This window comes from Rosa rugosa, chromosome 1 (genome assembly GCF_958449725.1).
Source record: "Rosa rugosa chromosome 1, drRosRugo1.1, whole genome shotgun sequence".
NCBI lineage: Eukaryota > Viridiplantae > Streptophyta > Magnoliopsida > Rosales > Rosaceae > Rosa > Rosa rugosa.
The window spans coordinates 66,470,002-66,492,237 of NC_084820.1; the positions used below are offsets into that span (position 1 = coordinate 66,470,002).

The 22,236-nt window shown below is 37.9% G+C and overlaps 4 protein-coding genes across 4 annotated transcripts; 3 read left to right on the top strand and 1 right to left on the bottom strand.

The window, feature by feature from the left end:
* The first annotated feature begins 4,144 nt into the window (after positions 1-4,144).
* Positions 4,145-9,285, top strand: LOC133726257 (tRNA (guanine(26)-N(2))-dimethyltransferase 2-like). Its single transcript, XM_062153773.1, has 12 exons — positions 4,145-4,463; positions 5,024-5,323; positions 5,430-5,517; positions 5,826-5,947; positions 6,195-6,334; positions 6,422-6,494; positions 6,834-6,922; positions 7,023-7,128; positions 7,553-7,765; positions 7,973-8,167; positions 8,351-8,428; positions 8,576-9,285. The coding sequence occupies exons 1-12, from the start codon at positions 4,368-4,370 to the stop codon at positions 8,813-8,815; spliced, it is 1,740 nt and encodes a 579-aa protein (XP_062009757.1). The 5' UTR covers positions 4,145-4,367; the 3' UTR covers positions 8,816-9,285.
* A 1,376-nt stretch (positions 9,286-10,661) lies between these two features.
* LOC133726258 (protein COBRA-like) lies at positions 10,662-14,047 on the top strand. Its single transcript, XM_062153774.1, has 6 exons — positions 10,662-10,869; positions 11,934-12,013; positions 12,177-12,633; positions 12,721-12,880; positions 12,998-13,269; positions 13,422-14,047. Exons 1-6 carry the CDS (start codon positions 10,785-10,787, stop codon positions 13,712-13,714), a joined length of 1,347 nt encoding a protein of 448 aa, XP_062009758.1. The 5' UTR covers positions 10,662-10,784; the 3' UTR covers positions 13,715-14,047.
* A 1,650-nt stretch (positions 14,048-15,697) lies between these two features.
* On the bottom strand, positions 15,698-18,135 carry LOC133726260 (COBRA-like protein 4). Its single transcript, XM_062153776.1, has 6 exons — positions 17,633-18,135; positions 17,455-17,534; positions 16,871-17,327; positions 16,637-16,784; positions 16,266-16,543; positions 15,698-16,171 (listed from the first exon to the last, which is right to left on the bottom strand). The coding sequence occupies exons 1-6, from the start codon at positions 17,682-17,684 to the stop codon at positions 15,888-15,890; spliced, it is 1,299 nt and encodes a 432-aa protein (XP_062009760.1). The 5' UTR covers positions 17,685-18,135; the 3' UTR covers positions 15,698-15,887.
* Positions 18,136-18,955: 820 nt separating this feature from the next.
* LOC133726261 (uncharacterized) lies at positions 18,956-21,421 on the top strand. Its single transcript, XM_062153777.1, has 2 exons — positions 18,956-19,436; positions 21,230-21,421. The coding sequence occupies exons 1-2, from the start codon at positions 19,055-19,057 to the stop codon at positions 21,304-21,306; spliced, it is 459 nt and encodes a 152-aa protein (XP_062009761.1). The 5' UTR covers positions 18,956-19,054; the 3' UTR covers positions 21,307-21,421.
* Positions 21,422-22,236: the final 815 nt, after the last annotated feature.

The following is a 22,236-nucleotide window of genomic DNA, read 5'->3' on the forward strand; positions in this document are numbered from 1 at the left end:
GAGGGGGCGTGTTGGAGAGGAAAGATCTCACATTAGAAAAGTGACAAATAAAACATAACTTATAAGTGGGTGGATCTCACCCAATTGTACCGAGGCTTTTTGTGATTAAAACCCAACACCTAACGGGTGGTTAAGTTGGGACAGTATGAGTACAATGGTAGGCCACGGGCCACGCTTGTCGCTGTTTAACATGTCCTTGTCATGATGTTTGAGGTCATTGAGCAAAACATTCACATCGTTGACGTCCGAAAGTGCATCTCTCCCTCCAAAGCAGAGGAAAAGAGGAATGTCTTTTGAAATGTTTGCCATGTTGTACACCAGAGGAGTAAACTTATTGTAGTGCTGTAGATTTCTGAGTGGAAGAGTGTAATCGAACATTCTTATGGTTCCACTTCTGATCATCTGAGACAAATGTACGAAATTCTTTGTGCCAGTGGATTGTGGTGTATGTAAAATTGTAAATAGTAAAGATCTAAACTTGAATGATTTAGGCAGCAATTTGGAAAACTAACCAGTCGAAAAGAGCTGAACAACAAAAACCCTAAATAAAAGTCACATCTTCACTAACTAGCAATTAACAAATCAGCCTTAAATTGTGGTAGAAAACATGTCTCAAAACTTTAATTGTGTTTATGATTACATTTTGACATCACCTTTGTTGGTAAAAACTAAAAAGAGAAGAAAAGAAAAGAAGTATTGGCATTACTAGTAATTAATGTTGTCACTGTGTGTTCTTCACAACGATAGCCTTGTGCTACCACCATTGATGCACAAATGCCATCACTACCCGATGGAGCCAATGCCAAAAGTCCAAAACAGCAATCCTATCTTCATCAGAGAACATCCTTCTTTTAGTTTCAACTGCTAACAGCCAGAACAGATACAAAAAATTATTAAATAATTACATTTATCTTCTTCTTTTTTTAATAGGAATTACATTTATCTTAACGAGGTTTACGCAGTAACACAGGATAGGAAGGCTCTTGAGGGTGCAGAATAGGGGTTAGCTTATTTGCTGCACTAGAAATGATATATTGGAAGAATCTTTTGGGTCTAATACCAGTAGTTTTATGTACATTTCATTTCGGTTCTTCACTTTACTTTTGTTTTTTTCAAAAGCATTTCACTCAACTCAAACCTCATGACTTTTGATATAAAGCCGGTTCACAATTGAACAACTGCTATCTAAAATTGTTTTAAACTTATTATGGCATATGGTTTCATCAAAAAGATTTTATTTAGACGGAATAAAAACATCCCCGACCTCGGGAGAGAAACCCTAAAACCCCAAAGTCCGGTTTTTTCCACCCCAATATTCGATCTCGTCTGGCGGCTCCCCGACCAGTGCTAGCCTCCGGGCCTTGCCATCGTCTTGGGGTTGCTGCCGGACGGGCTTTCGATCCGATTTAACCTGAGAATCATCCATGGGTGGTGCGCTTCGGGTTCCAGACGGCTCGGGGTTGGGGTTTTCTGGCCATATCTCAATCGGAGGCGGGGTGTGCTGATCAAGACCAGTGGGTTTTTAGATGGCGTGAGGCGCGACATGAGCTGTGGCGGCGTGAGGCGCGGGGGTTTGGGCTGAAGCGGTGAGTTGTCGCGGCGGCGTATAGGTCGGCGTGGCATGGATCATGGCAGAGCGGGTTGGGCAGTGCTGCTGGGTTTGTGACGTACGGCATGTCGTCAGGAACGCTGGGATTGTGGCGAACGACATGTCGTCGAGGACGGATGGGCTGGGGCCAGACCATCTTGATGGGCTCTGGAGTTGGACTTTTCCTTTAGATGCTCTTGGGCCTGCTATTTTGGGCTAGGGTTGTTGCCCTAGGCCTTTACTATGTTTTAGCTTGTCTTTTACAATAAATTCCTTGTATTTAGGAACCAATGCACTACTGTGCACCCAATGTCTCTTTAGCGTCTTTGGAGTAGTACCGAAGGAGGATATCCGCTATCTCTACGTATTTGACTGTACAATGAGTATGACTATATGTACGTACCACTTGTGGGTACTACCACTAGCTTCTTGTTTGTCTATGACAGCGGAAGGGTATGTAACGGCCTATTCTGGCTTGCGATGAATATATTTTCCCTGATTCAAAAAAAGATTTTATTTTTATTATTTTTTATGGCATACACAATTCATAACCTTTTTTTTTTTTTCCTAAAAAAAGGAAGGGTGTCAATCCATTAAGAGTAAAAGTAGGTGACAACACATAATGATTCACTCTTTGCGGGCTAAGTCAATACTGAGTCATGTAAGACTACCCTAAAACAACTTAGATGTGATTACCCTAGCGTGAACCACAAGTAACCAAAAAGACAATGTTAGGGTTTAAGACCAAAGTCCATCCTAACTTACTCAAAAAGCCTAGGACCGCCCTACGCAAAGGGGGCTTCCCCAAAATCAATGCTAATAAAAACTAAGCCCAACAAAATCTAGAACAACCCTAGCACAAATTGAGCCCCAAAGCCTAAACCCAAAGGTAAGGGATCCAGACCCAACCTGTTAACCAAACCCAACACTAACATCAGTGGTCAAGCCACAATCCTCACCACTGGTAGAAGGCAGCCCAGATCTCAGAACCTGCATCACCGCCGACTAAGTCCAGACTAAATTCTCTGCTGCCATAGCCAAGCCAAGTCAAATCGATTGTTTCCAATTTAACCTTAGCGTCGTCGTAACCATATCGCTAAGGAAATAGCAACATACCAAGCGTGAAACGCCTTCACCAGCCTGCGATCAACTTATCGCCATCAACACCAGGCTTCCGAAGAAGAATCTGTTGGAGAAAATTTTAAAATATAATTTTTATTAAAGAAATGAAAATGTGTCTTTTATGTTTGCACCTTTTGGATTTGTCTGAGTTAAGTAATATGACCAAAATTCAAATGATACAAATGAAAAAGTACCTTACATTTGAAGGGGTACACATACTTCTATATAAATGAATCATTCTTTACAGAATGATACAATCCCAGAAAATCCTAAGAAGATCTAACCTCTAACATTCACAATTTTCATGTTTTCTTGCACACAAAACTACTAGAAACTAATAGTGCACAATTAGTTTCTAGTAACCTTGAGCCATCTTGTAAACCTTCTTTTGAGTGTTTATGTTGGTTTTTGTTAGTGCAAAGCATTAACCAACAATATTGTGTTGGGCTTCATTGTATTCTAAGGACATATTCGATTATTCCCCTTTGCACACTTGATAGTGGGGTAAATATTAATGCATGTCTTAAGCAAAACATTGATGCAACGTACGCGCCTTAGAATAGCATAAACTCTCTCATAATCCATACCTACAAATTTGTTCTAACAGAATCCATAACGACCTACTGAAACCTGTCTTCAATTCGAGGGGAGGAGAGAAGTCGGCCCCCACTCCAACAGGATGAAATGCCCTCGGAAGCATAACAGTGGTATGTGATCTGATTGTTGCCACTGACATGGCCTGGAAAACTAGCCAAAAAAATAACAAAATGAAGAAACCATGCATTAGAACGAGGCTGGCCTTCCGTACAATAGCAACGAGGAATGCCACATCCATGCTCGACGATATTTGCAAGAGGAGGCGCTGCTAGGGTTTCGTGAGAGAGAGAGAGAGAGCCATCGTTATGATACAATATTTATAACTTAAAAGTGAGACATTCATATTTAATATTTACGCGCTTTTACGCGGGTCTAGACTGCTTACGTACTAAAATAGTAAACCGTTGAAGTAATCCGTTTGAAGAAAAAAAATCAATATCACTAACAAAATCATCATGGCACTTCAATGCAATAGTGTGAACACCTTTTTTGCATGGAAAAAATTTAAAAGGAGCGTGATTAGTTAATTTAATTTATTTATTATCTTTCACCCAAAACGATTTGATTAATTTCGATCATTCCCATTTTAAAAAGATCTTCAATTAATATAAGTGATCACTAAATAATTCTCTGAAACATTAACGATTCTAAATATAAATTTGTAAGATGGATAGTGGAATGTAAGGATTAATTCACCTGAAAATAATAATTGTGTGAAATGTACTAATTGAATTTTTGTTAGAAAAAGAACTGTTGAACATCGGCCCAAATTACCACAAAATCCCTACTGACCAGTGGGAGATTAGGGTTTAAGAAGAAAAATCAAAATTAGTTTTGGGAAGCAGTTTTCAAAGATAGGGTTTTTAGAATAACTGACAGTTCTTCTAACATATAAAACCGAGGTTTTAAGGTTGATGCTACTTGCACAGACTCTCAAGACTCTTGTTTTCACAAACTCTCGAACTCGACCAAAGCCTCGTGCTTTTTTTAAGTCCCAACCCAAATCAAGGTAAAAGGGAAGAGACCCAGAAACTTGTTTTTGTATGAAAGTGAAGGAACAATGTCGACGGATCTCAGTGATTTCATCGTCATCAAAGAAGGAGAGGCTGAGATTCTCATGCATACTAAAAACCAAGTCTTTTACAACAAAACCCAGGTGAGAAAAATCTTTTCTTTTTGATGATTTTGTGTGTTGGCTTATTGGGTTTGTGATGTTATTGATGTGCTATTTATGAGCTTTGTGTTTTTTGAATTGGAAGTTTGAAAAGATTGAATTTGGGTTATGGAAAAATAGTGTAGAAGAGTTAAGAGAAGAAAAATATGTGACTTGAATTGAAGAAGCCAGAGGTTTGGAGATGTTATTTGTGGTATTAACATTGGTTGGGGGTAATGTCTGGGAGGAACGAAGGAGAGCCAATTACTTTTTAGAGTCATGTATGCTCAATTTGCTTATCATTTAGGTTGAGTGTGTAGGCTTTTGTTTTAAACTTAGAAGAGCAAGTTCAATAGATTAAAAGCAAATGACAGTTGTTTTGTTACAATTTAGGAGCAAAGGATCACTCAAACGCATTATTTATTGATAATACAACATAGTGCCTAACTAGATGATGAAGTGATAAATAGAGCTAGTGGCTGCTCTGCGATATATTGATTTCTTTTCTTCTTGGCTTTGATATTTCATATATAAAAGGACTTGGTTGTTGCTCTCTGTAATAGGTTAACAATAGAGACATCTCGATTGCTGTTATGAGGGCATTTGTAGCCAAACGCAAAGAGGAGCATGAAGCGAGATTGTCCAAGAAAAAAAAGACAGCTCCCACGGATTCTGAGAAAGATGTTTCAGAATCTGTTGTAGAAGAAGCATCTAATGAACCTGCTATTAATGGAAATTCCAATGGAGATTGTGAAATGCCAGAAGATATATCTCAAGATGAACCATGTAGCATTCCAGAAGAACCAAGCAAGACCACAGAGGGAAAAGGACGAGGGGAATTGAAGCCACCAAGAGTTCTTGAGGTACTTGCAGGAATTTTGATTTGATCAATCTTAGTTTTTTTGTATCTGCAATCCTAGTTTTGGAAGATGAAAATCCTCAGTTCTATTGTGTCATTTGGGTTCACAGGCCTTGTCAGCTTCTGGCTTAAGAGCTCTTAGGTATGCTCGTGAAGTAGAAGGGATTGGTCAAGTTGTGGCCCTAGACAATGATAAAGGTGATTGTCAGATTCTCTGTTTGATAACCTTATAAAAGTATATGGCCATTTTTGTGGTTCAAGGCCTTTTAGGAGGTCCATTTCTTTGTTATTCAAAGAAATGCATTAATAGAAATATGGTACCAAAGAGTAGATAAAATTGTAGTTCCTATGTAGATACAGATTAATATTATAAATTGCTTATTTGTGTAGCTGTAAATGACATTCACCCTATGAGTAAAATTTAGCACAGGTGTATCTATGGTGTCGCTGGATTCAGCTTTTACATCTAACCATTAAAAGAGTTACTGTTATTTGCCTTCCTGCAGTATCAGTTGAAGCTTGTAGGAGAAACATCAAGTTCAATGGTTCAGTTGCATGTTCAAAGGTGGAATCACATCTTGTTGATGCTCGTGTGCATATGCTCACCCACCCAAAAGAATTTGATGTGGTATGCATATGATATTTTTTCTCAAAGCATTTGTTAATAATTGTTTATCTGAATATGATTAACAAGTGCTATTAATACCCCAAACTTAAAAAAAAAAAAATAATAATAATAACATAAGAATTTGATAGACTTATACTACTTGGGTGGATTTTACTACCTCTGTTCCTCAGGCTTCAGGTTTGCACTATTATGGTTACCAATTTTTAACTTGAGCAACTAAACTTACCTTTATTCGTTATTGTTTCAGGTTGATCTTGATCCTTATGGTTCTCCCTCTGTCTTCTTGGATTCTGCGATTCAAGCTGTTGCTGATGGAGGCATGCTCATGTGTACCGCAACGGATATGGCAGTACTATGTGGTGGTAATGGGGAGGTTTGCTATTCAAAGTAAGCACTCATACTGTTATGCTTATCTACTTTGACTGAACATTTATTCTGATTCGTGGACTTATCAAGAATTGTTTGTGGTATTAGATATGGTTCCTATCCATTGAAAGGGAAATATTGCCACGAAATGGCTCTGAGAATCCTCTTAGCCTGCATTGAGGTATTATTATGTTCTTGATTATACCTTTTTCCTTGAGTATGTATACTGTGAAACTTTTTCTTGATAGTTTTGCCAGAAGTAAGTGTAACTCATATTGGAATTATCTTGGTAATGTAGTTTTTAGCATGTCTTTTCCAATTTCCATACCTACTGGTTGCAGCAATCTTGCTTACTTCTAGGGTGTGGGTGTGTGTTTGATGTACATAGCAATTGTTTTTAGAAATGCAAGATTGATTTTTCTTCTCCTGCTGTGTGATATTTATTTATTGAATTCTTCACATATTTTCTAGCACATAATTAAATTTTTCACATAATTAAATTTTTCTTTGTACCATGCAGAGCCATGCAAATCGGTACAAAAGATACATTGTTCCTGTGCTATCTGTTCAGATGGACTTTTATGTTCGTGTTTTTGTCCGAGTCTACTCGTAGGTGGCCTAATTATTTTATATTTGTTTATATTAGTTATTTTGCTAGTAACATTTCTTTCTTTTGTCGTTGACTAAAGACTCAAACCATTGATTGCAGCTCGGCAAGTGCTATGAAGAACACTCCCCTTAAGCTTTCCTATGTTTATCAGTGCATTGGATGTGATTCTTTTCATCTGCAGCCCCTTGGAAGGACGGTCACTAAGGTGTGTTGCATATTATATGTTAGCATGTGACCTTCATGATGTTGATACTCCTGCTCCTGCTTTTACACCACTATTTATGTAAATACTGTGGTTGAGGTGTTTTACTTCTGAGTTGTATTTGTAAAAATCACCTTAAAGATTGAAAAGAGTTATTACGTGTGACTGTTTTGGGAAGTTATTACTTGATACGTAGGACAGTTATCTGTAATGGTTGTCATGATTTTGTCTCTGTTGGTCTGCTTTGGGCTCTTGCATATATCTCACTGCCTCTGTGTATGTAGTGTAGTCGCCCTTTTGATGTATGACAGAAATTTACATGGACATCGAAGGGCTTGTAGCTTTAGATCAGTGGATTTATTTTCTTTTTTGAGTTTAAATTTAAGTGGCAGTAATTTTCTGATAAGGTATCTGTTTGCTTTTTCAGAACACCAGTGTGAGATATCTTCCGGGTTTTGGTCCCATTGTTCCTCAAGAATGCAGTGATTGTGGGAAGAAATTCAATATGGGTGGGCCTATATGGTCTGCTCCTATCCATGATCAAGAATGGGTTACTTCCATACTGTCAGATGTGAAATCAATGAAGGATCGTTATCCTGCTTATGATCGCATCTCGGCTGTATTGACAACAATCTCAGAGGTGTGTACTTTGCTTTGATATCCTTCCTATACAAATCAATTAGTCATGCCATTAGCCCATTATACTATCAGATTGAAAATTAGATGCTACTGAAAATATATATTTCTTTGAAGAAAAATAACTTATGATAGCAGCATATGCATATTCACTGGTTTAAGTATTATAACTGCTAGGGATTGTTTGAGTAATGTGTTTGTATTGTTGCAGGAATTGCCAGATGTTCCTCTGTTCTTGAGTCTGCACAGCCTCTGTGCCACTCTCAAGTGCACTTCCCCATCTGCAGTGATTTTCCGTTCTGCTGTGATCAATGCAGGATATCGTATATCTGGAACTCATGTAAACCCATTGGGGTTGAAGTCAGATGCTCCTATGGATATCATTTGGGACATAATGCGCTGCTGGGTAAGGAGTCTCTTCAGTTCTTGCTTGTTTCTTGTTTGATGCATATAAATATTTTTTTTAACTAAGTTTTTGGACCACTGTGCTTTTCTGTTGTTTTATCTTGCGACTCCCATCCTGTTAACTGCACTAGCCTTTCCCTCAGATTAGTCCTGTTCACTCTTGTGGGTTTGTTTTTTTGTATAGGTGAAAAATCATCCAGTGAAAGCTCAACCTCCAGAACATTCAGGAAGCGTGATACTTGCTAAGGAACCTGTTCTTCAAGTATGTTTTCCCGTGTGAATTTCTCTCTGCGCTTAATGATTTTCTGTATATTGGCTTTTATCTTTCTTGCCACTTCTTGTTTGCTCTATGGGCGTTTTGACGAGATGGCATGTCGCTGAAATTTGCTTCTGTTTCCTCTTTTGACAGGCAAATTTTGCTCGAGCTGTTGCGTCTCTTAGCAAGGCACAGACCAAGAAGGTTGCACGGTTCCTTCCAAACCCGGAAAGGCATTGGGGTCCAAAGCTTAGGGCAGGTCGTCAAATCACCAGCAAGCACATTTCTCTCTTGGGTCCAGAGGCTGTCAATGAAATTCTTAACCAGGAAGAAGATGGTGAGGAACACAATGCCAAGCGTCAAAAGACTGAAGATAATCCGCCCTCAGGTTGATGAAATGAAGGTCCTTAGTATGTATGTCAATCAAGTTGACCTAGAGCTCCATACCCTCCCAGCCAGTAATCTGGAGAGGAGAGAGAGATAGAGAGATCTCTCTTTGATTCATCACGTAAAGATGGAATGGAGCTGCAATTTTCTAGGCGAAATTAGAAGCCAATTTACAGCAATTTAGACTTTGAAAGACAAATTTTGTTTACTTTTGAGTTTGTATTCATTTTTTCTTGGATTAGCTTTCAAAGTATGTTGGTGGATAATTTGGTTATACTGTATTGAGCCGCAGTGGTCGAAATGAATGTCTGTCCCAAGCTAAATCTTTACTGGATGATTTAGCCTTGCATTTTCCGATTGGGACGATTTATTGCAAAATGGAGGAAGGAGGATCATTTTCAGGACATAGCTGAACGCCAATTCCCATATAATTCTTCTGTATTATTTCAATGGAGAGATCTTCGATTTTCTTCCTACGTTTGCTTGGGCCTGTCTCAATATAGTGACATACTTGACCTCTCAAATATAAAACATAGTTAGTAATAAAACATAATACGAATAGAATACAATACATGGATTATTTAGATATTTCATTTGAAAGAAATTTCGAAACAACAATCCAGGATTCCGCTAAATGAATCACATCGATCGTAGCAATATGGAGTTTACGCACTGAATTGGGCAAAACGTGCAGCCTGGTTCTAGTGTTTGACCCAAACATGAATAAATCACAACCATAGATTACTAACATGGCAATGTGGCATGCTTACATAATTAATTATATGAGCTGTGTATGCATTGGCACATTTAATTTTGGACAAGAATTTAGTGCTGACTGAGGTAAGGCCAACCAGAAATAGGGTGCTATCTAGGACAAGGTCTTTGTAGTTTGTATTGTATTATCTAAACATTTAGATTAACAAATCTATGCCTTGACCTTACTGTTTTATTATTATTATTATTTTTTTTGAGAATGGACCTTATTGTTTAACTTACTAAACCACATAAAAGATTTAATTAGAACTAAAAAAAATTGCATAACCTGTAGCTTTCCCTTGTAACTGTTTCGAAAGACTTCTACACTAGGCTACATCTAGATTCAGCTGCTAATTTTGAATCAATCAACACCCACTTTAGCTGGATCATCATTCCTTATATTATTATAGTCTAGTCCACACCTAGCTTTCCTATGTCTTGCTAATTGCTACATTATATGAACGGTAACCTCTTGGAGCTGGAGATTGGAATAGTCAATAGTGATATCATGAAAGTAGAGTTCACTTAAAATTATTGAGTGTATCTATCCATCAATTCTTGAGTGTTGGTAGACTAGTTCAAATAAAATTTTACTATATTAATATTTTAATGATATCTGGTATTAGCTTATAACTTTACATATATAGATATCAATTAACACTTGATGTTTACTATGAATTACCGATATATACATCTACTAATATCGATACTTAAAACCTGTATGAGGTAAGACTTGCATTGGATAATTGTACACTAGCTTTGTTTTTCCCACATAAACGGTGTGAGAAATATCAAATAGAGTCAAATATGGCTGCAGTAAATTCCAGACGATTCCATTTGCCAAATACAACCCAAACACTTTTTGAATTTGGTGCCAAAACCTTTTCCTGGTTTATGAAAACCCCTGATTGCTGATTGTGATAGACTCATGATGATCAGAGGCTTTCACAACTGTATCGCAATCTCAAACTGAAATTAAAATATACTAAGCAAATTATTAATTTTAACTGACTAGCTGGGCAGGCATATATACACCTTTTTTTTTTTTTTTTGTCTTTTTTGATAAAAAAGCAGCATATATAGACCTGCAGAGTGATCCACACGCTACCGCGTACTCGGTTTCTCTTTTATTTTCCTGTTCATTTTCTTGCTTGCTTGTGTTGTTTGCGTGTCACCCAAGAAGTTAAAACAGACATTCGAGGAAAATCTAGCAGCAAAAATGGGGTTTCTGTTGTCCAAGCTAACCAGTTTGGCCACTGTTGTTCTATTTGGGCTTGGTTTCTGCAGCTTCTTCACCTCAACAGGTTAAGTTCAGTCTTCTTCTTCCTCATTCACTGTTTCCCAAGTTTGAATCTTTCTGCAGCTTTTCTCTGTTCTGTTAGTGGGTTTCTTCTTGTTAGGTCTTGTTAATGTGTCGTCTCATTTCTGGATTGAAGCTATGGTTTTCACCTGTGAGGTTTGGCTGCTTTTGGGTATTGACTTTGACAGATAAGAAATTGGTCTTTTTTATTATGGAAAGTTCCAACCTTTTTTTTGGAGTGAATGTATTTCAATCCAAAAGATTTTAATGCTTTTACATATATATAATCTAGTCTATATTTATCGGTTAAAGTATGGATTAGTTAACAGAAATGGGTATCAGAAAGTATGGTATTAAGTTCGACAGATGAGGATCAAGAAGGTCCAAAATTTCATTCCCCTTTGGTTTTCTCTGGTAATGAAATCTAGAACTTCGGTATAGTACTATAGTTGTGTTGTTAAACTCAAAATCTTCCATTGCTTATGAACATACATATTCTTATTAATACCTAAGAGTTTGCTTAGAGGCCAGAGTTAAAAGTAGTCCAATCTGAAATTTAACATCTGAGATAAAGGGTTTCTCTTGTAAACTTGTGTTCCAAAAGTGGAGAATAGAAATCTTATGCCCGATTTGGGCTCATTTAAAGTTAAACAAAAAACAGGGTCCTCTGTTCCTGAGTGTTGGTTCATTAAGGAATAAGGATGTGCCGTTGCCGCACTCTTTGAGATGCAGCACCATGTGCAATATGCAATATGCAATATGCAAATGGATATTTATGTGAACTATGGTTAAGTTCTTATTTTCATTTCAATAAAAAATGTGAAGCTTTTTATCAGTTTCGAGTTCTATTTCTAATCGGATGTTGTTTATATAAAGGAAGACATACTGAATCACAATAGCTAATTCAGCTTTTGAACAATTCATTATAAGGACATGAGAACAAAAATTTCATAGTTTGTCTTGTGATAATTTCTCATTTAAGTTAACAAAAACAAAAAAGAAAATTTCTCATTTAAGTTTCACATTCTCATGATGTTCACTGTTTTTTTCCTGCTCGTTGATTTCCAGATGCATATGATCCGCTTGATCCTAATGGCAACATCACAATTAAGTGGGATATTATAAGCTGGACACCTGACGGCTATGTTGTAAGTACTATTTGAGTTATTAGCTAATGGTGGTTTATTTTTCCATTAGTTGCATTTGTAATATGGCCAGCTTCTAATCAGGAGTCTTGACATGGATTCATTTGCATTCGAGTTAAGAATAAGAGGAAAGTATATGTGATCAGCATTCTTTTTGTATAAACAGGCCGTTGCTACGCTTTTTAACTTCCAGCAGTATAGACACATTCAAGCACCAGGCTGGACGCTTGGATGGACATGGGCAAAGAAGGAGGTAATTTGGAACATGGTGGGAGGACAAGCCACCGATCAAGGTGATTGTTCAAAATTTAAGACAACTCCCCCACATTGCTGCAAAAAGACCCCAACCATTGTTGATCTACTCCCTGGAACCCCGTACAATCAGCAGTATTCCAATTGTTGTAGAGGGGGAGTGCTGAGCTCATGGATACAGGATCCATCCAATGCTGTAGCTTCTTTTCAAATAAGTGTTGGTCGATCTGGAACGACCAACAAGACAGTTAGGCTTCCGAAAAACTATACCCTAATGGGACCTGGGCCTGGGTACACTTGTGGTGTTGCAAAAGTTGTTAAACCAACTAAATTCTTTACAGCTGATAAAAGAAGAGTCTCTCAAGCCCTGAGTAAGTTGACGAATGTTTATAAATCTCTTGACATGCAAGTATTTTTGCTAAGAAATATTTGGTTTAACCTTCAATCTTTGGCGGCAGTGACATGGAATGTGACATGCACATATTCACAGTTCCTGGCTCAGAAAGCTCCTCCTTGCTGTGTCTCGTTGTCTTCCTTCTACAATGACACAGTAGTTCCCTGCCCGACATGTTCGTGTGGCTGCCAAAACAACATAACTCATCCTGGAAGCTGTGTAGTGTGAGCTCTCTCAACCATGAACTTTTTCTTAACTTCTTTCTAATTTCAAAGATGAATTTATTTCTATATATTCTCCTGAAGACATTTTTTTTTTTTTTTTGTGCTGTGAATTTGCAGGCCAGAGTCTCCGTATTTGGCTTCAGTTGTTTCAGCTGCTGATAAGAATTCACCTTTGGTTAGATGTACTAGCCATATGTGCCCTATCAGAGTTCATTGGCACGTCAAGCTGAATTACAAGGAATACTGGCGAGTGAAGGTCACAATTACAAACTTTGATTACAGGAGGAATTATTCTGATTGGAACTTGGTTGCCCAACACCCAAATTTTGACAATCTTACCCAAATTTTCAGCTTCAACGCAAAGTCCTTGACTCCTTATGGAACCATAAGTATGTTGTCCTCACTGTTTCTTTGTTTGCAATGTATTTGAGCTGTTACTTGAAGTTTTTCGAGATATTCCAGAACATCTCGACATGTTACTTATCCTTTTTTTATACATAAGGGCAGTTGAGGATTTATAATATGTTGTCTTTTCTAACAGATGATACTGTAATGCTATGGGGAACCAAGTTCTACAACGACATGCTGGTGCAATCTGGGCCTCTCGGTAATGTGCAGTCAGAGATGCTTTTCCGGAAGAATCCAGCCACCTTCACTTTTGACAAGGGATGGGCGTTCCCAAGAAGGATCTATTTCAATGGTGATACTTGTGTAATGCCACCCCCAGATGCCTTTCCACATTTGCCAAATGCTGGTTTCCGACAGTATGTTTCTCTGCTTACTGTGATCATGATTTCAGTATCAACATTTGCATTCACATATGCTTATGCTTAGACTCTACTCGCAAATGCGTCAAATCTAAGATTTTAAAAGGGATTAGTTTGACCTTGAAATTTACAAAGGCCACTCAAAAATGTTGTGCATTTACATGAAGTGCTTCCACAATCAAATTGGATGTATGCGAGAGTGCAGCTGATGCTCATCTTTTGGACTAGATAAGTGTGCACTGCCTTGGCTGTTCTGATGTGTAGATTCATGAAGCAACTCTGTCGATTATAGATTTGCCGTTCTATGTTGTAATTGTACTTGTATATCAGCTACAATGTTTCACAAGGATTTGAACTTATGATCAAATAAAGAAAAAGAACAAGGATTTGAATCTGATGATTTTATGGATCTATAGCTCTTATTCTCACTGTTATTCTTATGATTCATATCAGCTGATAGAGTCAATAAAACCAATGCAGTTCTACCTTTCAATTTAGGTGTTCATTTGCCAAGTGACTGCTAAAAACTAAAATTTAGCAGTTTAGAATGGCCTCTCTAATATTTTGGAGAAGGAAATAAATGTACTTGTATGAACATAAAGTGAGTACACACAGCAGACATCTAAATTTCTAATTCATAAGAACATATTAATAAGACAAGTTCAGTCAAGGTTTTTCGATTACATTTTTTCTATTCAAGTAACCACTGGCAAGTTTTATTTGCTGTCATTATTGATGAAAATCAGAAGTCAAGGAAAATGAAATCAAAAATTTCTGACAAATGAAAGTATCAAACCCAATCACTCAGTTCTCTTCTTCGCAGTTCATAAAATTTATAAATACTTTAGAACTAATATGGATCATGATAATTAATTAAAAACTGTGTCAGACTTAAATGTTGTTGAACGAATACGAGACAATGGACTGGGAAACATTGGCCTGGTGCTATGAGCTCAGTCTCATCAGTTCAGATCATATTCTATAACAATGACCAGAAATTTTCGAGTGCTAGAAAATATTCAGGTATTTGGTAACTTCGGCAAATGAAATTATTGGCTATCTAAACTTCATTGACAATGATTTAGTGTATATACTGAGTAGTAAACTGTTAAGCATTCTCTAAGATCAACAGGTAGCCAAATGTATCTGTTGAGATTGAAGGTGTAAAACTGTTGACAGAGATAAATAAACTTTTACTTAAAAAACACCCGCCCATCGACTTTGTTACATTCCTCATACCATTGGAAAGTTCCTAAGCAAACCTAATCTCACCTACTTCCCCTTACAAATTCAAAACTGTTCAGAAATTCTATGCAAATCTGTCTTTCCACTTAAATATAGATTATCTAATTTGATTCCTTGACTACAGCAGTTTTGCAAAAAGAATTTAGACTGTTTCAAGGGATATATGCATGCATGAAGACCTGGTGCAATTAGTGCCATCCCATTACCGAACTATTATTGGTTAGATGAAAAGAAAATGGGAAAATCTGCAGGGACTTTAATAGTTTAATTAGTGGTTTGTTCCAGGTTGGAACCTTAAATGTACTTTTGAACAAAGTCTTAAGGGATTAAAGGGATCACTATATAAGCTGTGAACATGTTCTCAGTTCTCATTCACAAATAGTCTTTGGATCTTTAAGCCATAGAAGTCACAAATTGTTAGGGTCTCAGTCTTTTGCAGTTTTGCTCAAAATGGCCAGTCTAGCTATGGCCAAGCCTGCTATATGCATTAGCTATATGCTCCATAGCGACCAGTGTAGCTACTGGTGATGTCCATTTCTTCATGTGCCTTTTCTTGAATTGCTCACTCATACTTTGCATTCAAATAGTTTCGATTCACGTTATTTGCTCTAAACTTTGCTACTTTTTTGTGCTTTTGGGCCAAATAAAAAAAGGTGCTATTTTCACTATTCTGCAGCCCCTAGATATGTGTTACAGATCTTGTGCAGTGAGGCTAAATGGTTATATGTTTCATATAGCCATTAGAGGCTATATGTTCTATATGCATAGATTTGATCTTCAAAGTGGTGAGGCTATATAGTTGATATTATAAATTAAGGAACACAGAAATTTCCATTCCAGACTTGTTCAAATTCTCTTTTCACAAGATGCATATCAATAAGTCATGTTTGTTGGAGTTGTAGTACCTGTGCTTCATCATTTGTCAGTGTCAAAATATCCTTAAACTTCCAGAATCTATGTAATCAAATCCCAACTCCAAAACTTATGTACACAAATCACCAAATAGCAATCAACAAGAAAATTAATGTGGAAACCAATGCTGAGAATGAAAGTAGATTTTGATGGGCAGAATTAGGCAGAAATGGGTATGTATCAGGTGGGGGCATCTGGCACTCATCACCATTGAAGTAAACTTTGCGGGGAAATGCCCACCCCTCCTTGAAAGTAAATGTGTTTATGTCCTTCTTAAGAAGAATCTCCGACTGAACGTTCCCAAATGGCCCGGCTTCCATTAATTGGTCATTGAAGTATTTCAATCCATAGAACATACCAGTGTCATCTGCATATGTAACATTGCAATTGTGTTAGTCTAGCATATCAAGCCTGGAACATAAAATTGTGGAAGATTAAGGGAAGTGATTAGTGGAACTCACTTATGGACTCGTAAGGAACAAGAGGCTTGTAGTCAAAGCTGAAAACTTGTGTGACATTGTTGAGATTAGGGTGCTGAATGACCAGAGTCCAAAGTGTGTAGTTCATCCGATAGTTAAAGTTTGTAACTGAAACCTTCACACGCCAGTACTCCTTGTAATTCACTTTCACATGCCAGTGAATCCTTATCGGGCACATGTGGTGTGTGCACTGCAAAAGAGGGGCATTGTCTTTCTTTGGGGTGTTAACTCCCACCATGCTCAGAAGTTTCGAGTTGCTTCTGCAATACCATCATTAATAATGTGATTTAGGTGCCTATCTTTGCACAATTGCACAAGTTATATATTCCAAAGTATGCAAAAGGGTGACTTACTTGACACAACTGTCCTTGTTATGGCAACCACAAGAACAAGATGGGCAGGGAACAATTGTTTCGTTGTAGAAAGAAGAGAGTGATACACAACAACTTGGGTTTTTACGGGCCAGAAGCTGTGAATAAGTACAAGTCACATTCCAAGTCACTGCACAAAATATGCTACACATCAGAATCAAACATTGTAGACTAAACTCCAGTGAAAATTAGATCTTCTTAGGCAGATGAACTTACTGAGAGCTTGAGTCTTACGACGACGATCAGGTGACAAAAAGATGGTGGGAGGCACAACTTTAGCCTTGCCACAAGTGTACCCTGGACCTGGTCCTAGCAGAGTGAAGTTCCTGGGGAGTTTCACAGTCTTGTTTGAAGTACCGGCCATTCCAACACTCAGCTGGAAGGCCGAGACAGAAGCTGAAGGATCTTGGCCCCAAGCACCCACTACTCCACCTTTGCAACAGTTTTGGTATTGCTGGTTGTAAGGCACGCCGGGAAGCAAGTCCACGACTGTGGGGGTTTTCTTGCAACAATGAGGTATGTTCCCTTTGAACTTGGAGCAGTCACCTTGCTCGGTGGTTTGTGCTCCCACCGCGGACCATATCACTTCTTTTTTAGCCCATGTCCAACCCAATGTCCACCCAGGGCTCATTATGTGCCGATACATTTGGAAGTTGTTTAAGGTTACAGTTGCCTGTAAAATACAAAGTAATGTTCTGTTTACAGCACATTCATTGATACAATATCATTATGCAATACTAATAGATATATGGCAATTTGTGAGAAGACAACTTTTGTGAGAGAAAATGATGTGTACCGACCACATAGCCATCTGGTGTCCAAGACATTATGTCCCATCGTATGGTTATGTTTCCATTTGGATCCAAGGGATCAAATGCAGCTGCATCCATTCAAAACAGAAAAGTTCATAACCAAGCATAGAAGTGATCATGACTTTTCCCATAAAATGTAACTGAAGTCTAATGAAGAAGAGCTCACCTGCATATGAAAAGATGACAAGAAGGAATAGAGCTGATACAACAAACCTCATATCTTGTCCCAAAGCCTATCTATTCACTCGCCAATTATTGAATTTGGATGGTAAGATGCAAATTTGTTAAGCTGAAGATGTAAAGGATCAATTACGAGCTTCTTTCTTAGGGGCTAAAGTGTGTATGGATTTAAGAGAGCGTTAGAATGTGTTAGCTTCTACACAGATTGTCTTAGTTGGAGCTAGCCTCTTATAACATCTTCAAATTTCTACCATGTGACTCTCATTTGGAGACTTCTGTTTGGATTTCCAAATCTTAAAGCAACTGCTAAGTGTAACCAGACAGAGAAAAATATGTGGAATGAAGTTGACAGGTAATGAGTTTGGAAGTTCAAGCTAAGAAACTAGATGGCTGAATATATTAAGGTCTAGTCAAACCACACATCAAACATATATGCTTCTATTTCTGATTGATTATACGGTTTCTGATCATACAAATCATTTTTAAGAAAGCTGCCAACTATAACCTTCCAGGGCTATCTGGAATTTTGCTCACGTCTCTATGTTTTTAGTTAGAAGCATGAGTTTCATGGAAGCAAAGTAGGGACAAGTAATGAGTCCTTTTCCGATAGAAAGACTACTCAACTCAACAACTTTTGCATTTAACAGAACTGAATTGCTTCAACAGTAATATTCTACCTTTTTCCAGAGTCTTAGGCCACCTCATGATTTGGGCCCTGTATCAAACTCATGACCAACTCATGAACAAATGCAACAAAGAAAATCTGTACAGTTCCTTTGAAAAGGTCTCAATTGTTCTAGACCATTATTTAACTTTTGGTTTTCCTTGGAAGGTTAGGTGCAACTTAGCATCAAATGTTAGTGTGCAAAAGCTAGGTCATAGATTAATCAAAAAAGAAAAAGCTAGGTCATATAAATTAAATAGATTTATTGCTAATTAATTTGAGGGTCAAAATTTTCTAATTAACTTAGATTCTTCAAATAGTTTGATCTTCTTTTTAGATTTGACAAAATTGGTAGGTTTGAGTAAATCAAAACACGACCACATTTACCAAAAATTTAACCTCAAAGTAAGTTCAACTTCTTTTAGGTGTCTAGTTGAACGCCTGAAAAATATATGTTAGGCCGTTACTTTCCAAAAATCTGCTCCAACTATATTAACCAAGTGCAGCCAAACCTGAAAAAGTTTCCTAAAACTAAAATTTTAAGAACTAACTAGTTAAAATTTGGAAGTTGCCAAAAAAATAAAATTTAATTTAAATGAATCTCATTGTTAAAGTCTATTTCGGACAGACCTCTATATTGGGCCTCAGTCACCAAAACCACAACGGCAGAACTCTACTACTTTACTGTAGAAGAGCATAAACCCTTGGCTTGCAAAACCCTCTCTCACACAACCCGACCCGGCCATGGCTGCTTCCGATCCGTCCACCACCGAACCTCAATCGTCGCCGCCACACCCTCCATCTCTCTCCGCCGTCCTCAGCGAGTCTCTCCGCATCATCAAATCCCACTTCCCACAACTACTCTTCCTCTCCTCCCTCTACCTCTTCCCCAAAGCCTTCGCCTCCATCGCCCACCCGACCCGCCAGAGCCTCATCAAGGCCCACCGCCCGTTTCCCCCCACCTACCAGCCCGAGACCCTCCTCGCCCTCGTCTTCTCCGTCTACAGCTCCGTCGTCTCCGTCTCGGGATACGTGTTCTACTCTCTCGGCCTCTGGTACGTCACCCACACCGTCGGCAAGCCCACCACCTGTAACTCCGTCTCGGTTTCCGTTCTGCCTCTGCTGGGTACAGTTCTGATTGCACTCCCCAACTTGGTTACTCTGTTTAGTCTGGTAGATTTAGGGCAATGCATGTTTAGGGTTTATCAGGGGGTTTCGGAGAGCGAGGTCGATGCAATGTGGGTGGTATTTTTCATTGGGTGTGTTAATATTCATGTGCATCATGCCATTGTTGCCCCCATTGTGGTGGTGGAGTCTGGTGAGCTGATGGAGTCGCTGAAGAGGAGTAGTAAGTTGATGAAGGGGAGGAGGATGGTTGCTCTGTCCATGTTGGTGGTTTTCGGGTCGGTTGCGGTGGTGCTGGGGTTTGTGAGCAGCTGGATTTTGGAGGCGCACATTGGTTTGTTTGGTGATTTGAGTGGTGGGGGATGGTGACGCCGGAGTTTGTGTTTCGGATTGTGATGGCTTCCGGGGTGTTCATGGTGGTTCTGTTGTGGAATGCAGTTGCTAACACGGTGTTGTATGTGCATTGCACAAAGGCTGAGTAGGGAGTTAGTCACCTTACTCAATGGAATCTTCCAGAATGTTGTCATGATGTGAAATATAATGGTGTAGTTTATATCAGTATGTTAGCTAGCCTCAGACTTTTTAAACAGGTTGAATGTGTGATAGATAATGTGTGAAAGTGATAGTGAAAACAAAATGTCTGCGAGTTGTTCCAGATTAGCTAGATTTTGCTCAAAGACGGTAGGGTTTACTTTTTAGCAATGGGAAGTACAATTCGCAGAATATGTTCCCATAGTTTGTTATAATAGTAAAGTTCACTGCTGCACATTTAGCTCGGTTGATTTCAAAGTGGTATAATGAGTTAAGAGTTCTCTGGTTTTTGGGAATTTTTACATACTAAGGTCTGAAAGTCTCCCAGAAAGGAAAACAAAATGTATGTTACTAGTTCTAGATTTGCAATATATAGCTCAAAGGCATTAGGATTTACTGTTTGGCACGCTACTGGCAATTACAGTTCACACAATCTATTCTTGTAGTTTTGTTGTAACTTGTAACAGTAAAGTTGCTTGTTGCACATTCAGTGTGTTGATTTAAGAGTAATTCCTCTTGGATTTTTAAATGTATCTGGTTATAGGCTTTCTCAGTTTAGTTGGCATTTTTCTGGTTTTGCGGATATTGAGTTTGTAGTTGGGTTCTTACCAGCAGCTTAAAACAGTTGAGTAATTACTAATTAACCAGCTAACTTGAGAAAGCACAGAACAAATTGGTGTGTCCTGCAAATTTTTCACACTGAACTGGACAAGCATTCATTATTCTTTGATTCCGAGTTGTTTAAACAATTAGTATATGCTCAGGCCAAAGGAAAGAACTTTTGTATCTGCATTGTTTTTGGTAGCCATTATCCCAAATGATGCCTAATTTGATTACATTAATACAGAGCATCTAGTATCAAGTGGTGGTGTACATTAAAAAACAAATTGCAGAGACTAATTTTAGATATGTGAGTTCTGTAACAGAAAAAAAAAGTTGCATGACTTGTATATTTTGCCCTGTTGATTTGAAAATGGTATAAGCTTCATGTTAAGTTGTCTGATTTTGAGGAAGAAGGTGTTTGGGTTTGAAGTCTGTTTAGGGCATTGGTATTTGGATTGCATTATTACCGGCTTAAAGCAAGCAAGGAATTAACTACTCTAGGAAGCAAAGCATAACTTTTATTTTACATAAATTTGAGTTGTCTTGCAAAGTTATTTCATAGAAAAGCATAGTTTATTGATTTTGAGTTGTCTGGGCTACTTGAATGTGCATACCTTCTGTTGGCACTTGAACTAACACAGAGCATCTGTTTGCATGCAGCTTCAACTATGGGCTATTTGCACTTGATAGATGTACAGGGCTTACGGAGAATCAGCTTATTGTCATGTAGTTTCTGAGCTATTAGCTCGGCTGTAATTTGTACGTCAGTTAAACAACTTAAGTGATGTAACTTGTTAAGACTGATTCTCATAAAGATTGACTGGGAAAATTTTCTGATGCTTATGGATTGCTTCGTTACACTTCCTCTTCCTGTCCCTTCTATCTCTCAACTCAGTTATACTACCTTCTGATTCTGAAAGCAATCACATTAGATCAAATAATCTGCAATGGTCTGGTTGGTCTCTGGTGTTTCGCATCATCAAATGATTCAATTCAGATATCGATATCTAGTTTCCTCTCGATTCATTGCTTATAAGTTATAACAAGTCTTACACTCTCGAAGCCTAAAATCAGCGACAAATAGTGCCTAGTAGTGTCCAAAGGAAATAGACTAGTGATCCATTAGTCCATCATTGTAGTTGTTTGTTATGGGCTTAGAATATTTTTTATGCAAAAAGGTTTTAAGGTTTAGAGTCTAGATAAGATAACGAAAACAAATTGTTTCACTCCTCATTCCTCGAAAGAAGTTTTTACGGGATCAAGCGTGGGTGTTTTGTATCCATTTAGTAAAGACGAGCTGTAATTATATAGCGGTATTTGAAAATATATCATGGAAACGCTCTAACGCGTTCATGATATCATTATGAATATAAAAACTAAAACTGCAAAAGCCTAAAAATATAGTTTTTTTTTTTTTTAAAAAAGCCAACTCTTAAATTTTTCTGCTTTTATATTTTGGTGGGAATTGTGGTTTTTGTATTTAGTTCGTTTGATTATTGCAATCTATGATCCTGTCCTCAAGAAAACAAGCAACAGCCTGGCTTTGGATTAATCGGATTAGTGAAAACAGTGGTTACCATATCCTTATCCACATGAAGGGTCCAAGTCACGAAATTAATAATTTTCCTAATGAATCATTTCTATTAAATTTTCCAAGATAGTGAACC

Coding starts and splice junctions, on each gene's coding strand:
- LOC133726257 (XM_062153773.1), top strand. CDS start 4,368: ATGTCGACGGATCTCAGTGATTTCATCGTCATCAAAGAAGGAGAGGCT. Junction 6,495..6,833: donor TCCTCTTAGCCTGCATTGAG/GTATTATTATGT, acceptor TGTACCATGCAG/AGCCATGCAAATCGGTACAA. Junction 8,429..8,575: donor CTAAGGAACCTGTTCTTCAA/GTATGTTTTCCC, acceptor CTCTTTTGACAG/GCAAATTTTGCTCGAGCTGT.
- LOC133726258 (XM_062153774.1), top strand. CDS start 10,785: ATGGGGTTTCTGTTGTCCAAGCTAACCAGTTTGGCCACTGTTGTTCTA. Junction 12,014..12,176: donor GGACACCTGACGGCTATGTT/GTAAGTACTATT, acceptor TTGTATAAACAG/GCCGTTGCTACGCTTTTTAA. Junction 12,881..12,997: donor CATCCTGGAAGCTGTGTAGT/GTGAGCTCTCTC, acceptor GTGAATTTGCAG/GCCAGAGTCTCCGTATTTGG.
- LOC133726261 (XM_062153777.1), top strand. CDS start 19,055: ATGGCTGCTTCCGATCCGTCCACCACCGAACCTCAATCGTCGCCGCCA. Junction 19,437..21,229: donor TTCCGTTCTGCCTCTGCTGG/GTACAGTTCTGA, acceptor GTTTGCATGCAG/CTTCAACTATGGGCTATTTG.
- LOC133726260 (XM_062153776.1), bottom strand. CDS start 17,684: ATGAGGTTTGTTGTATCAGCTCTATTCCTTCTTGTCATCTTTTCATAT. Junction 17,328..17,454: donor GGACACCAGATGGCTATGTG/GTCGGTACACAT, acceptor TGTATTTTACAG/GCAACTGTAACCTTAAACAA. Junction 16,172..16,265: donor TGTTCCTTACGAGTCCATAA/GTGAGTTCCACT, acceptor TTACATATGCAG/ATGACACTGGTATGTTCTAT.